At 34.1% G+C, this 17993-nt stretch overlaps 1 protein-coding gene across 1 annotated transcript in view; it reads right to left on the bottom strand.

The window, feature by feature from the left end:
* Positions 1-247: 247 nt before the first annotated feature.
* ZNF451 (zinc finger protein 451) overlaps positions 248-17993 on the bottom strand; it is a 105126-nt gene continuing 87380 nt past the window's right edge. The window contains 4 exon segments of the mRNA XM_072642536.1: positions 248-788; positions 3004-3040; positions 9052-9129; positions 16506-16692. Of these exon segments, the coding sequence (XP_072498637.1) occupies positions 719-788; positions 3004-3040; positions 9052-9129; positions 16506-16692 (372 nt within the window). The 3' untranslated portion in view covers positions 248-718.

Here is a 17993-nt window from a genome sequence, read left to right as displayed (position 1 = left end):
GGAAATAACATTTATAAAAATCAGGACCCAAACCTATTTAGAATAAATTTAATTCTATTCACATATTTTTATAATACCCCTTTTAAACAAAAGAGCATAAATGTATATAGCATTTTATGTAAAATGGATGAAAAAAAAGAACCCTTTAAACAATTTCCTTAGAAAAAATAAGGTTGCCTTTTTGATGTATCAACAATGAGTTACTTGAACACATGGATGTAAAGTCATGTGCAACACAAGGGACAAAGCAAGTAACATGATTTTATTATCTCTTCAACTATTAAGAACATTTTAAAAAGATATCAGAAAGAGATCATTCTCTCAATGCTACATGAATTTTAGGAAAATTAGAAGAGAATAGCTTACATCTGTAAAAAAATGAAGGGCAAAATAAGATCCATGATTAAAAGTCAAAAAAAGATTAATAAGGAGAATACAAAACCATAGAGAAGACCTTACTTTTCTTTAACTATATACAGTCATATGGCTAACTGAGAGATTATAACATGGCAATTCAGATTTATATTAAACATTTATTCTCTTCCTTCTGTACATTTTATAAATCAACATTAGTACAAGAACACAGAACAGATGACATTAGCTTTCAAGTCTAACAAGTAAATGCGTAAGCAAGTTTTCAATCTCTGCGATTACGGTTTCTGACTCAAGTAGAACCCGAGATTCTAGTACTGGGAGAAAGCACCTTCAGTGAAAGCTGTTACTGGGTAGGAGACTCTTCAATCACACCTCTTCCAGACTCCTTTTGAGAACTTCCTGCAATTCCACATCTGTATAAAAAGATTAGAATGGCAAAGTTAGGGGGTGGAAACAAACACACGTGTTCTATGTCAGCATGAGATAGCAGAGTGACGATTATGTTTTCAGTATTACAGTATGCAAAATCTTGTTCATCCTTGCAAGGAGGGAAAAAATAAGCGGGGTAGGGAGAATGGATGAAGGGAGGGCAAGGGTATAAGAGCCTGAGGAGAAATGATAGAGCATTTTAGAAATATGGTAATTTGGGGATCATAACCTATAAATTCACGATGATTCAAACTGCTCCATTTTACAGACAAGTTATTCACTTCTTCCATTAGGGATACTTTAGACTGTGATATGTGTAAAGACAACATGGCAAATTATTATCTAGGATTGTAGTGGTGTTCTCATAGCTACATAGGGGCCTCGGCATTTAAAGATTTAATACTTGACACTATACAAAAGAAACAGGATAAAAATCAATGACTTCATTTACAATGAAGGGACTCTCATTTCAACAAAGATTTATGAAATAAGGGTCTGTTATTTCCAAGGTGCTAGACATTTAACTCAAACTTGGCATTTGTAGGGAAGACTGCTGAACTAGCCTTTAAGGAAGATTTTATATTTTGTTTTTGGATAGTAGAAAAAACATGGATAATGGATAGAACATCAGGAGTCCTTAGACCTAGGCTCTGTCACAAACTTTGGCAGGGGGTAAGGCTATATATTATCTTTTAAGGTCTCTCCATTTTTAATTTTTTTTAAGTGAAAAAATTCTGTACATGTGAAGAATTTCTCCTGATTGGATGGTGGCAATGTTATCCATTAAAGTCCGTCTCCAGTGCCTCAATCATGGCATGAAGGTGACTCAGGGTTCTCAAAAGCTTTGCCAGTTAAGCACAAGCTATGGCACATATCCTGCCAAGCTGGAAAGGCTTATAGTACTGGCAACAGACTGTGTATGTTGGCCAATGAACATTCTAAGTTCAGAAATGTTCATCACCATGAGGTTGACCACCAGGTGATAAACTTTATTGGCCACAGCAACTCATGAAGACCACCCAGAGGCCTGAAAACACTGCAATCAGTTTTGGTGAAGACAATGCCTACACCAAAGAAGCCACAAATCTTTGAAATCAGAAAAGCACATGATTAACTTCAGAAATGGTATATATGCTTTCATGTTGCATCACTGCGACAAAGTAAATAAAACTGTATCTGATGCCGGCAATGTGATGTCCCAGAGTGGCTGGGCCAGTGATACTAGGCCCAGGCTAAAGCCGGTGGAAACTGCTGTACCAGGAAGCCTAGCACTCCTCCTGCTACCAGTGATCCCTTCCGGGAAGCAGGGTGGAGGGGTGAAGAGGCCATTGGCTGAGCTAAACCAGCACACCTGGAGGTCCTATGAGAAAGGTTCACTGGTCTCCAGTAGCATAAAGCATTACTGAGGGCCAGCAACCCAAGTGATCTGCTGCCATTTTTACCAAACAAAAAACAGCAATTTAAAAAATGATAACCTGTTGGCAAACATAGTACAATCACTATTAGCTTTTGGTAGTTTTATGACCTAGTCATGCTGAATGACCTATTCAAATAGAATAGAAGAGAATGGAATACAACTGATACATTTTGAGACAAGGTCTTCATGAATCTGATAAAGACTGCAAGAGGCTAACCCTTGTTAAACTAAAGTTTTTTTAAAAATTGTACTACGTATATCTAAAGAACCAGCCATATCAGCTGGTCCTATAGTTTTAAGTATGAATTATTTTTTACATTAACACATTAAAAGATGACTTAATAATGATGATGGTGATGATTTAGCATCACTACAGAATACTTTTTGTGCTTGTCTTTCTTTTCATATATTTATAGTCCTGTCCATGACTTAAGGTACAAATTTTGAAAACTATTAACTTGGATTACTCATGCAATCTATTATTAATAAATAGTGAAGTTATTTAGTCTATGGGGGAACAAATTTACTATAGGTTGGAAGCATTAGCATTATACAATGATCACTAAGTGAATACATGTGCAAAACAGCTGGGAGTTTCTGCTACATAGTAAGTTCACATAAATACAAGGTTCCAATCTCCAATGCCACATAACTCAAGGACAGGTTATTAAGGTTTCGTGCAAATTCCGATACTATCAAGAACAGTCTAAAATATAAAGAAATAGATTAAATAACTGGGAATATGTTAAATGACCAACCCACATCAAAATCCCAAGTTTTACCTGGCCATTTGATTCTGTATTTCACAGCTAAAGAGAACTTGAGTAAATGAGAAAAAACAATTAGCACATTCATAAATTAGGGTCATATTAATTCAATTCATTTCAATTCCATTAAAAAAATACATAACCAGCACCTGCTATATGTTATGTGTGTATATGCATGTATTCATATGTATATCTGAATATACACACTATAGGGAAAAGTAGCATGTGACTTGGTCCCTGCTCTCAAAGAGCTTACACGCTAGTTAGGAAGAGGGAACATCAACATATGAATTGTTTAAATTACAATACAAAGAATGAGCAATTCTTTCCAGACATACATGACTTCTTGCTATTATTTCTTCTTTCTTCACAATTTCACTGCTTTTGGTCAAAGGCAATATTAGACTAATAGTAAAGAACAAATACAACATGAAAACATCTAAAATTATAAAACTAAACAAGATTAGGATTTTGGGGCACAGTGGTAACACTTCAAAGTTGACAAACACTTCACCCCAAAATATCATGTTTTCTTAATTGTGGTATCTAATAAAGCTTTAAGTCTGAAGCTTGAAGTACCTAACAAAAAAAGGACCCTACAATGATTCATGCATTTAAAAACTTAAATGAGTAACTTTTACTTTTTTCACAGTATTATTTTAGAGTGGATACTTGTTAAAAATATGCCCAATAATTTTTTGGTATGCTACTATAAATAAATGGAATAATAAAAGGTAATGCAGAATATCCTCTACCTCAGATGCAGGTTACATGGCACGAGTCGGGGTGAAGGAAGCCTGAGAGATACAGAAATGCTATCTACCTTTGACGGTGGTAATTAGGCATTTTTTAGAAATATTCATAGAGGCAATTAGAGGGTGGGAAGGATAAGAATGACCAGATAAAGTGTTCTATTAGAATCAATAACTTTTTAATAATACCATAAGGCTGGGAAAAGTTTCTATTCAAATAACCAGTCCACTGAACATGGTATTTTGACTGAACGTTGTAGAAATAGGCCACTTCAGAAATGAAGGCTCAGGTTTCAAAAAACAAAAAAAAAGATTCCCAGAGAGGAAAAATATCTTAACTCAAGGCCAGAAAGCTGATGAGTTAGGACTAGAATCCATGTCTCTTGACTTTCAGTTCAAAGATACTTTTTTTTTTTTTAAATTAGACCTGGGATTACATTGGTGTGGGGTATTTTCTCTACCAATGAAGATTAGCAACTATTCTGCAATTTCCAGACTGAATTGCCTGGAGCACCAAAAGGTTAGAAGACTTGCCTTCTAGTAGGGTCTCCATAGCCAGTAAAAGTATATGTCAGAGGAAAAACTTGAACCCAGAACTTCGTTTCAAGGCTGCTTTCTATCCATTACACGTTGCAGACTTTTTTGCAGGTATACTTTCTACTTTACCACATATCTTGAAGGGACAAAAATTAATCCTGCTTAAGACCTGTGAATTTGAAGGCTTTCAAGAGAGCTGAGGCAGTATGATAAATTAAATTTCCCTTGAGGACCAATTATGAAGACTTATAAGGACTAGTTTTCGTTAAGTATTTCACAGAATCACAAATTCTGAATTAAATGGTAACCAAGAAGTCACCAAATCTAGTCTACATCAGTCTAGCAATCCCTTTTGAAAATCTTGACATGTCTCTGCTTGAAACTTTCTAGTCAGGGTAGGGGAAGGAAAAGAGTTGGGGTGGTCAAACTACTATCTTCATGAGGCAGCCCATTCCATTCTTGGATAGCTCTAATCTTTAGAAAATTTTTCATGGTATTTAGAGGTGAAATTCTCTCCCCAATTTCTACTCATTGCTTCTAGTTCAGTCTCATGGGTCCACAGCAAAACAAGTCTAATCCTCTTTTTTCCAAATGACAAGTCTTCAAATATTTAAAAAGATAGCAATCAAGTTCCCTTTAAGTCTTGTCCATGCTACACATCCCCATTTCCTTCAATCAATTCTTGTAAGACATCATCCTCAGGACCACTCCATGCCTTTTCACTGGTTATCTTTTTGGACCTGAATCAGAGGTAAGCTAAGGAAGAACAAAGTGAAACTGCTGTTCTCCCTTGTTCTTGATACTAACTCTGTTGATGCTTTTTCAGTGCTGTTTCCCATTTATGTTTATGAATAAAAAGCTTAGAGCCTAATAAGAGTCTCAGATCATTCAAACAAATCATATTCTATCAACAATACCCTCAAACAAATGTTTTGTAAATGGTAAGAGCAGAAACATTACGTATTTTCCCTGTTAATTCTGAACAATAAAGTACAAAGGAAAAGATACCTCAGTCCCTCCTATAAAAGTTAACTGATTTCTTTCCAGACCATGCTGCCTCCTCTCCAGCCTTGTTCTTCAACTCCCTCTCTCTGGAACCTGGATTCTGCTTCCATAGATCCCTGGTGTAATGAGTTTGTGTGTCCATTCCTGATCATTTCCAAAACATGTCTCCCTCTCCAGTCCTTCCCTCCCACTCCCTTAGAAGATGGTCTTGTTTGTACTTCTATCTACTAATATTTAGCAAAGTGTCAGGAATGTGATAAATGCTTTAGTAGACACAACACTGGATCGAGTCAGGAATACCTTTGTGTTCATACATCTCAACCTCAGACACTTTCTAGTCGTGTGAACCCAGTCAAGTCACAATCTGTTTACATCAGTTTCTTCAACTGTAAAATGAAAATAATAATGGCTCCTATCTTAAATAAAAGTTGTGGAGAAGATCAAGTGAGATTGTATTTGTAAAGTACTTAACACAGTGTCTGGCACAAACTAGGAGCTACAAAAAAATATAAATGTTTATTCCTTCCCCTTTGGGTCATTTCACTAATTCTAAATCCACCTATCTGTACTATCATTTTAGTCTACATGTCCTCCTCTTATCCACAGAAGAGTCACTGTGAAATATTTAGATTGAAATCTAGATAAATTATATCTATAGCATTGCTTTGACCTACTGCCTGATAATATGTAAAGGAATAATAAAACTAATCTGGCAAAATCTGTCGTTGATGAAGCCATGTTAGTTTTTGTTGATTTGATTTTAGACGCACAGACAGGCTGTGAGCTGTAACTGAAAGGATTCTAATTTGCTGGGGAAGAGTTTCCAAGTTTGCATTTTATACATTGTCTTAGCTCTATACTTTTGTTCAACCAAAAAATTGAGGCCACTACTTTAGTATGTAAGATCATTAGAACTGGAAGGAACCTTAGAGGACACATCTAGTCCAACCTCCCTCATTACAGGAGTAAAAGTGAGAGCAAGAAAGTTTAAAGTGATTTGTCCATGGTCATATAGCTTAAGTGTCTAAGGTAGGATCTGAACCGAAGGTTTCCTGACTCCAAGTCTAACACTCTAAATACTATATCATGTTACTTCTAGAGTTTTAGGGGAGGAGTAGATGGCCACTTTTTTATACAACAGAATGGTTATTCTGTACACACATAAAAAGAGGTTCATTTCTTTAAGCTTAAAGTTATTTTTTTCCAAAAAATTATATATTACAAGCATTTTTCCTATTTTTTAAAAAATAAGACAGTACAGAAACATCTTTGTCTTTTTTGGTTTCCCTGTCTTGATAAGTAATTCAATAAAATAAATGTTCTCACTTTCAAAAGCAAAAAATCTAGAAATGCTACAAAATATGTAATAAAAAAGCGAAAACTTTTAAGCTAAGAAAATTTTAAATTCTCAAACTATAACCCTAATGTGGATGTGGAAATACTAAGTATTATATAGAAAATGATTTCCTTGAGTTCCCTCCTGAGCTCAAACTCTATAAAACAGAGTAGTAGGGTAGTTGCCCAGATATTTCTCAATAAGGTAAGTTACCAACTGGTGTAATGAAAACTTGCTAAGTCTGAATTTCTTGAGTATTTAATCATCTTGATTGTTTATTAGTTTCTTTAACGAGCAACACTTCTGTCTGCTACTTTTGTTTAAATTCAAAATTTGTCTCCATTGTTTTAATCATTTATTTATTTGGTTATTATGTGGTTGCTAGGCACTGAACTGGATGTTATCTGATCATGCTGGAACAGAGAATAGTCTTAAAAAACACAGAACAAAAAGCTGTCTCTAAGTAGTAAATTATCTGGCCAATTTAGCCACCCACAGTAGACATCAATAATAAAGGATGAGTTCAAGTTTTCTACCTTCATTAAATGCATTCTACTGCTATAATCAACCTTCTCATAGCACAAAGTCTTAGTATATCTCCATCAATTGTAATACACGTGAGAACAAGATTACCTAAGTTCTAACAGTTGTCTTTCTCTTGTGTGTTTAGGTTCGGGGCTCTTCACTTACTTTACTTAGCTCTTCACTCCAAAAGCAAGTATCGTCAGTGTCAACTGTACTTTTGGACCCACATAACTGCCTGGACATAACAGACTATGGCAAGTTCTTCCTTCTGGAAAGTTCAAAGCACTTTGACATATGAAAATTAAAATATATGTTCTTTAAAAACTATGCATAAATAAGATATAGATGTGGATGATAGAAAATGAGGCATAAGCAAAATTAACCAACTAACCACAGTTAAGGGGGAGGGTAAGAGAAAGGGCAGGAAGAAGAGACTTGGACCTGAGGTTTCCATGGTATAGGGAACTCCTAATGGGGAAAACACCTCTATGAATGCCTAATCCCAATTATTCTACAATTTATAATGTTAGAAAGCTACAGCGGGCCATTGAGAGTTGGAGTGATTTGCTACAGGTCAAACAGACAGAATCAGTCAAAAACAAAGAGTCTTCCCAACTGGAGTGTTACCTCTCTAAAGACATTTAATGTTAATATAATGAGAAAGATAATACTTTGTACTACCTACGTAGTGGTGTTACTGTGAGGAAAGCACTTTGAAAATATTAAAGGGCTTTATCTAAATATGGGTTATGTTACTGTTCTTTACAATTAATTATAATATTAACTATACTTCAAGGATCCATGACTTCATTTTCATGAGTGATTCCTCCACCAATGCCAACTGCAACCACGCCACACATTTGTAGGAAGTTCAAAGTAGTTGTTGTGGCCAAAATAAATCAATCACTTGGTGCCAATCTTCTAGTGATTCTCACTTCTCAAAAATTAGCTAAGTTCATAGCTGGATGACAATCTGTCATCAAACTTTAACTCAGAGCTTCTCCAGCTTGATAGGACTGCCAGAGTTTGGGATATTGCTGGCATATTCTGTGAGAATCCAGGGTGTCCTTTCCACACCACGATGAGGAATTTGGTAAAATAAAAGACACCTCTAGGAGATCAAAGTTTATTTGGTAGAATTGGTCTATTAACTACCCATGTAAAAGTACATAATTGTCTAATTGTAGTACAAAGCTTCCATGGATAAGAGTTGACTCAATTACTTTGAATTTTTCAGATGAAAATCTGAATAAGTAAAAGTTTCTACTTTAACATTAAGTAGAAAAGGAAATGGTATTTTAGGGATCTAGGATCTTGATTACAAAAACAAAGAACCAAAAAACTTAGGTTAGTCTTAGATTTGTCACCAAGTTTGCTGTGGGATTCTGGATAAGTCAGTTTTTCTCTCTATATCTGTTTTCTTATCTATAAAAACAGGAATAATACAAGTGCCTTGGCTATACTTCACAATACTTTGTGACCAAAACCAAACAAACCCCACAACCAAAAAACAGATAACATCTCTGTGAAACTTTTATAAACAATAAAGCTATATGTAAGTGCAAACACAAATGATCTAAGAATTTGATATCTATTATAAAATTTTTTGTCAAAATCCCAATCTACATATTTCTGCTAGAGTACCTGTATTTTTAAATGGAAGACAACTTTTTGAGCAAAATAATATTTGTAAACCATCACAAATCAGTTATACAAATAATTACAATCAAGAGGACTTTGAAGTTTTCAGACTAAGTCTGTGATACAAAGTGGCTTTTATCATGTCTTTTATTTTCCTTAAAAATATTTGCTAATATTCTGGAAGTCTACCTAAATTAACTACATGCTCCATAGAGCTGTTTCTTCATTTCACTGGAATTTTAAAAAGGGAAAACTGAACGATTTTACCTTCTCTGGACTTGATTTCCTCTTCTTGTATAGTATTTTTGCTTGTTCTCGTTCGATCATTTTCACTACTGTCACTGTCTGTAAAGCAGCAATGTCAATAAATGTAAGTCAACTTATTAATTATTCCATTTCATTGTTGTTTTCAATGGTCTTGATATCTAATTTTGCTAGTATCAGTAATTTTCCTCTCCATCGCCCTACCCACACAAAGATTTCAAAACTAATATGAAAGTAATCCCATTTTCACTAAGAAATGTCAGATTAACTCTACTAAATCTTAGATTCTTCAGAGTAATACTACCCAAATCATTAATTCAATTTTACACACTTCCTTTAAGATATATATCCTATACTTAAAACAAGTTCTTTTACTTAAAGGCCTTTTCTAATTCCTATCATGATTTGGGGGTTGCCTCTTGTTTCCAAAAATTTATACTAACTAAGCAACAAGTTCTGGCAGGTCTTGCCAAGCTAGAAAGGTTTTGAACAGAAGCCTAGTGATGGAATTAACCCTATTTACCAAGGTTCACATTGTCTAAGTTTGAAAAGGCTCATTATCAGAAAATCTGAATGTTAAGTGATTAAGATATTTGGTTACAACTCACAAAGACTATTTACTAGTGGCAAGTGGCTGTGATTTTGTGTCAACGCAGATTTACCTTGATGCATTCATGAAATCTTGTATTGAAATAAGTGGTAACAAACATATAATTGGACACAGTTAACTGTAAGCACTAAATAAGAACAGAGAATTATAGCTTTTAGAAAAAGCTAGAAACACAAGTTACATATATTTGATCACAGGCAATAAAATCTGAGGATTTCATTAATTAACAAAAATAGACACCCATTTTTCCTGTCTTAATTAATATGCAGATCCATTTCTAAAGGATTCCCCCAGAAAAGTATTTAAAATAGAAAAATTCTGAGAACTTTTATCTTATTACAGAACTCAGAACTGAATGTTGCAAAGTTTATTAGAATGTACTGTAATTACTTTATTAAAAACAAATTTATTTAAATCTTTTAGTTCTTGTCCAGATAAGATTTAATTTTTCAAATTTGAGAACAGAATGGTTCTCCCATGAAAGTCTTCTCAAATGGCCAAATTTAAGGTATAGTTTTTAACATGCCTCCTTACATGCAAACATGTCAATATTTGCTGAAATATTCAAATAGATAAATGACAGCTAAAGAAATCAAGCTAATATATCTGATATTATAGCTTACTTTTACTTTTTTAAAAAGTTGTAAAAACTTATTGTAGAAAATATTCAATCTATATCTACTTCAAAATAAACAAGCAAAATCAAAAGTTTATGGAAATAATTACTATATATAGCCTAAAAAAACCAAAATGAGGTCTTCTGAAAACATAATGGAATTTAAAACCTCCATCTGTCAGGAAAAACACCTTAAATAAGCTCCACTGTCATAGGGACCAGAAAAAAAACAAAACAAAACAAAACATGCAAGTTGAGATTATAATGGAATTAAAGAGCTGTGCAAAAACACCAAGTTGTGACGACTTTGAAAGGTTCCTTGCTCCACAAACAACGCAAAGCTCGTGGCTGAATTAAATTAGTATTATGTTACCATATTTTCACTACTTTTGTGAAGTACATCAGTACTAAAATATCATTAATAAACTATCAGGCTGACTTTCATAAACTAATGCAGTTATTAAGTGTATGAAATCCTTAATAGAAGTATTGTGATATTATTACTTGGAAATAGTAACCCACAGCAATGAAGAAACATCTATACTAGAAATGCTGTGTTACACAATTTCTATCGCATAAACGTCCCTTCACTGCTATGAGTTACTAAGACAACTCAATGTGAAAATCTTTGGTATCTACCGTTAGATACTGGCTGAATGTAACTTAAAGACTTGAGATCTGTGATTGTATCCCTATGGCTTATTCTTCTTCCTCCAAAGAAATCACAAGCCTTACATACTTGTACTGGACATAAAAAATATGTATCACATGATGGGCCTTGCTAGTGTGGTCCTTAGATGGCAGTCTTGTTGTTCAGAAGCAGAACCTTTCCAATTTGAAAGAACTTCTTACAGAGGTTGTGCATTTTGGTTGGCCTAGCCTTTCAGAATCCCAGGTCACCTACATGTTACATATATATGTATTTATATATATATATATATATATATATATATATATATATATATATATATATATATATGTACATAAATATATTAAGCATCAGAGTAGAAAACAGAAACACAAGCCACAGTCACACAAATACCACAAAGTTCAAGAGATTTTGAAGTTACCAGTTCCTGAAAAAGAATTTTAAATTACAGTAAACCCTTTTAAATTCAGCATCCTTAATTCTGAACAAGTGTTAATTCAGATATGGGCAGTATTTCTGTTAACTTATATAGAAGCTGATGTTTGGTTAGCTGGGAATGAAAGATGAGTAAAATTAATAGTATAAAAAGACTAGAAGGTAAATCCTTTACAACTGAAAGGTAAACTTGTCTTCTTATAAAGTGCATAATTGAGGCTTAAAATAACAAAAAAAACCTTGCCCCCCAACTTAGTCTAAAATAATGAGGTTAGAAATTTATCTTGCCCTACAGGACAAGAGAGAAGATGGGGATAAGGGAGAGCACATTGGTGGAAGGGGTAATCAGAATGCAAGGCATTTTTTGGGATTGGGGGAGGGGAGACATGGGGAGAAAATCTGGAACTCAGGATTTTGTGGAAGTGAATGCTGAAAACTTAAAATACATAAACAAGTTTTTGAATGGATAAATAAATAAATAAATAAGGTGATGTGGTTGTACTTTATAAATATAACCTAGATCTGTTCCTATGCCAATTTTTCCTGTACTCTTCAATAGGGGAAACTACTTAAATATAGGGAAAATATTGAGAGATTTTAATGAGTGAAAATGCACAACTAAGGCTACCTGACATAGGAATCAGGGTGTGCCAAAATCGAGTTTAGGACAAGTCCCATCATTTAAGGGGTTCTGGATTTGTTAAGGTCTTTTTCCTGGCTCTCCAGTTCTAGGATTCAAAAAAGTCACTGAAAAGTTTAAATGATGAAAATGGAATTATCTGATTATATCCACGTAATCAAGATCAGTAAATAATAAATGCCTTTTCCCTTCTAGAAGTTTATCATGTCATCATCTACATTCAATATCATAACTCTCCTAAAGATAGAAATGGCAATCAAATACCAAAGTCTACAAAAAGCAGATGCTGAAACAAAATGAAGAAAATTCTAAAGGTATTAACTTCCAATTATAATGAAGTAGGCTTAAAATTGTTCTCAAGAGTCTTTGTGAAAGGTGGATCTTTCTAAAATAAGTAGTGAAGTAGAAATTATTGTTGCAAAAAGTGCTTTCCAGAGTTATGGACTTATTATTCCATATTCTAACTTGTGATGCAGTTTTTCAGATGTGACATTAACAGCTGTAAATAAAAAGACAAATTTTTTTAAAAGTTGAAATACTATTTTGTTTTCCATTGGCCATCTAACATCTACATAAACAATGACAGGGAAATCCATAAAATCTATAGTTCTTCAGCCAGATTACTATCTTGTGATTATATCTATTCCATTTTTCTTGGAAAATTTATGGAAATTTATGCACTTCTCTAGGTCTTAGGTAAGTATCCACTTTTGGTCCACACATGTAATCTCTGCAGTTAAATATTTTTCACATATCATCCTGACTACTTCTTCCTCCCAAAATGGGTAAAAGGACCAATAATCAGTGGTAGCTATAGATAGTTATACAAAGGGAAGTAGGTATAGCAACAAATGAAAAAATTAGCTTTGGGAGTTTAAAAAATATTATATTTTGAGAAAGCTGCATAAGATGATTGAGAGTAAAGGTGATACAAACTTAAGGTTAGAATAAGTGGGAGTGTATCCATATGGCCACATTTGTGAAGCAAACAGAAAGGGCCCAGGAAGGCAAAAGTCTTTTTGTACTGCATTGTTTGAGTATTGCTAGAGGGGTTTACTCTACTTTGTTAACATCAAAATGGGCAGAAAAGAGGAATAGCACAGAAAACAGAAGCAACAGGGGACATGAAGTCTAAGGATAGTTCTGATAAGGCTATGCATAAATAAGTACAAGTGCAGAATAGATTCTGAAAAATAATTCACCTGTAGTCTCTGGTTAAGCTGAACACTGGTGGTCTAATCTTGATGATTTAAATTTTTTTCATAATTAACTTTTTATTTTTAAGCAACTCTATGCTACCACTATAGAATTCGTGATAATAAAGAATCAAATCTACCCTACTTCTGTAGTCATCATATCCTCTAAAAAGCTTTATTGAGAGTAAGAAAATACCCATTTGTAACACACATAGACAAGTAATTAATCCATAGTAGCAACAGTTGTGATATAAAAAAAAAATCATGTAGAGGCAGCTAAGTGGTGCAGTAAATAGAGCACCATGGCTGGAATCAGAAGGACCTGAGTTCAAATGTGGCCTCAGACACTTACACTTCCTGGCTTGGCTGTGTGACCTTGGGCAAGTCACTTAACCTCAAATGCTTTGCCTTCCCCCCTCCAATAAACAAAAACAAAAATCATGCACCAAATATTTGGGGATGGCTAAAAAAATTCTGGCATATGATTATAATGGAACATATAAGTGTAGAATGATGTGTATAATGTGGAGAGCAAAGAAAGCAAAGTCAAAATAAAAGCAGAAAAAAGTTAAAATATACATCCTTTCTGTTAACAACTGTTAAAGAGTTAAAAAGTATAAATTAGTATGCACTATTAGTCATAATCACATGATTAAATGATTCTGCTTGACTGTTTTGAGAAACTGCCCAGCTCCAAGGATTAGATGGGATAGGAGGATATTTTAGTTTCTGGAAGAATCTTCAATGTCAATATAGACTGAGGAACAACTTTAAGTATACCTTAAATTACAAACCCATTGCTTTACAAATAAGGGAAGCAGAAAACATTAAACAACTAACTCAAAGTCAAGGGCCAAAATAATGGCAGAACTATGAACATTTTTATATCATCCTCCATCTCACAAAACTATGCCCAAAGAGCCCCTGAAATTTCAGGTCGTCAGTATTGTAGGTGTCAAGCCACAAATTTGACAGATCCCCATGCTTCTTCTAATTATCTGCACTGAGGTAAGCGCATTCTGAAACAACAGATTTAACTTTGCTGCTTCTTTGAAAGTTGGCACAGAATGAATTCCCTATTGATCAATGTACAATGTTACTGAAGATTTCTTTCAATTTATCCAGGAAGAAACCTAGAAAGATTCTATCTCCCCAATAATACTAAGTATTTGAGCTGTCTAGAAGAAAAATAAAAGCTACAATGTAATTTTAAGCTACATGGAAGTAAAGGATGAAAAAGAAGTTACACAACAAAGAATGACAAATGTCCGAATCAGTGAATCTCTCTAAATTTCACTCTCTTCCCTACCCTACCTCGTTTATCACACAAAACTTAAAAACAACAGCAATGATAGAGATCTCAGTTCAAGTAGTTATCTGGACTCTCTAAGAAATTGTAAATATGACTGAAGTGAACATAAAATGAAGATGCTAAAAGAAAAAAACTGTCCATAGCTCTGGAATAAAGGTACATATCCTGTATACAGAAATATACAGGATATAGAAATCACAGCTACCTAAAACCTCAGCTAAAATTGTAACTCTTTGAATTAATGTTATAGAGAATAGAGAAGAATAAGAGCCTTTTAGATACCTGGTACTAACGATTTCAAGTAATTAGGATGATTCCTTTTTAAAAATGAGAAAGTAAATGTAGTTTTCAAATGAATCTAAACTGTGACAAATATGACTACTCTGACTAAAACTGCTGTTAAGACAACACATTTTGACCACACCTGAGATCCAAAAAGATACTGATTCCAACATTCAAAATGTTCAAGAGCAACACAGGGAAATCATTACTTAAAGGTTAACACCTTTAGGTATGCCTGTAGTTTTGAGTTTTTCAAACAATTTATCAAAGGATATACATTTTATATATACCACAGTGAGGTTTCTTCAGCTAGTATCATTAATAACATGTTGAGATACACTCTGTGTACAACTATTATGTGATAACTTCACTGCTTTCAAAGGCCAGAAAAATAAGTACAATTATCTGCTTTGTGTGCCAAAGGCACATGAATATCCCTACAGAGATCGTTAAGTAGGGGAGGGTGAGAGGAAGGCTGAGATAATTGGCCCTCACTCAGATAACAAGAGAATCATATTTTAGAGGCCATCTAGTATGAGGGACAGTTACCAGGAGATATTAATGGTCCTAATTCCTTACAGCCCCCCTCATCTTCATAACTTGGCTTTTCCTACAGCATCCCATACAGCACTCAATTAATCCAGGCAACACATTTTTGAAATGCATGGGACCACATCCCATTAACATTCCTTAAAAGTGCTCAGTATAGTAATGAAAAAGGAAAAACTGAGACAGATAGGCACGGATGAGGTGGCAGAGGTAAAATAAAGGCATATACTTTTCTAACTTTAACAGGGCAGAAAACAGGCAACAGTTGAGAATAAGTAACGAGGATGAAAATAATGTCAAAGGAGTTAATAAAAGTCAAAATAAGTTCAAAGAAGAAAAAATTTAAGATTGGGAAGGTAAACTGGGGTGAAATACGTATTAGAAAGAATAAAAATTAAATATTAATCTGTTTGACTATTCTGATTGAGGATAATAAAACCTTTGAAATGATCACATTTAAAGAGTCATTGTTAGTCTAAAAAAAATTAAGCGGAGCAGTGAACACATTTAATTCCTTAGGATTTAACTCCTTGATTCAAGTAGCAAATATATTGTTCCCCGCTTTTCTTCTATGTTTTTTTCCCCTTTAAGAAAATTAGTGACTTTAATAAGATAATCTTTAGCCTTAGATTTTTCCTTTGAACATGATGTGGAGAAGGGGCAGCATGATGTAATTAACAAATCCCTTCCCTTACTGTCTATACAGTATTGAGATCATCATGCTGTTCTTCAACAAGCTTATAATAAAGCAGAGAGCTAAAGACACATATCTATACGAATGATTCCTCATATACTCAGACCACTTCTTCTATACTGTTTGCTATCTACTGTTGGAAAAATTGTACTTGTGGTTTTTCTCCATATCGTTTTCAAAAGGACCTATGAAATACACCTGAAGTTTCCTATCTACATTTATAGGATCCAACCTACCATTCACACAATAACTATGGACTATTGTACCACATGGAAGACTCAAGAAAATTACAATAAATCAATTCTCCTTCCATATGTTTACCAATGAGAGGGGGAAAAAGAGGCAAATCAGATATAATTATGATGGTTTAGTAATTGGGGAAACAGTTTCCTTGTGGACAGCCATTTATTGGTTTCTTTCAGCAATGAAGTCTCCGCCTCTTTGGCATTCTGTATGGTATCTCCAGCTGCGTACCTTTGGTTGTATCAGATATACTATTTAATAAGGCACACATCATATCCCCCTCTAAGTGATGAGGGTTTAGGATGTGGGCTGGTCTCTGAGTCTTCTTAAATTGATTCTGTAGCTCCAAAAAACCTTGATCTCCTGAGAGAATAGTGAAAGGAATTTGCTTAGGTAGCTGTTCATCTAGACGGCCAGCCTGTAGAACAAAATATAAAAGTCAGAAAAAATAAAAGGCATACTGAGTTACAATCTGTAATTTATACAACATTCCTTCAGCAAATACTTATTAGCTACGTGCAAAAACACAATCAGTTTCTTATGGATAGAAAAGTATGAAGACAAGGTCCCTGTACGCAAACATTTTCTGGTAAGGAAATAAGGCACACTTATGCAAATAACAAGATGGTACAAACAAGTACATTACTATGTAGCAAGGCATTTGAGAAAAGTTTATTAAGATAATCAGAGGTTCAAACAGAATAGTTTGGCTATAAGTATGGGAAGAAAATCCAACTCACATACTAGAGTACTGGGGCTGGGTGATTATTAGAGATACAGGGGGAAAAAGAAAGGATCTATATATAACAAACTAAGAACTTGAGCAAGAATTTTGGAGGAGGATGAACCTAGCAGAAATAGGGTAGTCAGTTCAAATTTGATTATCTCGTAGAGAAAATAATAAGTTTGGGATATCTAAATCAGCTGGACCAGAATGAGGGATCAGGTACCAGATATTTGACATTAACAGAACTGGAAATTTCTGTGAGACAACGCTACCAATATAGATTTGGCACCTTCTCTAAAACCTGAATCCAGATGTTTTCTCCACTATAACACACTGATCTCTTCAGTCTCTAATTAAATGGAAATGGTCAAAAATTGGAAAGATAAGTTGAAGCTGAAAATAATTTTGAAGACCTCTTCATAAAGGTATAATTGAAGATATGAGAATAGATGAGCACAGAAAGTATAGAGAGAAGAGCAACATGCCTATATCCTAGCATGGTGTTAAAAGCCAAATGAAGGAATGGGTGAAAAAAATGGTTATGAGGGGAATGAAAGCTACAATAGTACAGTCATAAATGTGAATGTTTCAAGAAGGGAAGATGGGAGAAGGAGGGAAAGAGTGTGTGAAAGAGCACATATTGACCCAGGAATGGCCCCACTCCATCCATCCCCAAAATATCAGAAAAAGGACTTATCTATACAAAAATATTCAGAGACGCTCTATTTATAATAACAAACCAACCAACCCTATGAAATTTATCTGCAGAACTTACATGTTTAAGAGAATGGATGAATAAATTATGGCACACTGATGATTTAAAAATACTAAAGTGCCATTAAAAACAATAAAAATTTGAAGCATATAAGAAGAGTTACATGAGGTAATACAGTGCAAAATCAGGGAAACTAGAATTTTTGCGTACATTGACTATAACTAGATTAGATTAAAACAAAGAAGAAAAAAATAGGACCAAAGATGGTAAAACTATG

This window comes from Notamacropus eugenii, chromosome 2, assembly GCF_028372415.1.
Source record: "Notamacropus eugenii isolate mMacEug1 chromosome 2, mMacEug1.pri_v2, whole genome shotgun sequence".
In the NCBI taxonomy this organism is placed as follows: domain Eukaryota; kingdom Metazoa; phylum Chordata; class Mammalia; order Diprotodontia; family Macropodidae; genus Notamacropus; species Notamacropus eugenii.
Note: the sequence above shows the minus strand (reverse complement) of the source record. Positions and strands in the feature narration are given on the sequence as shown.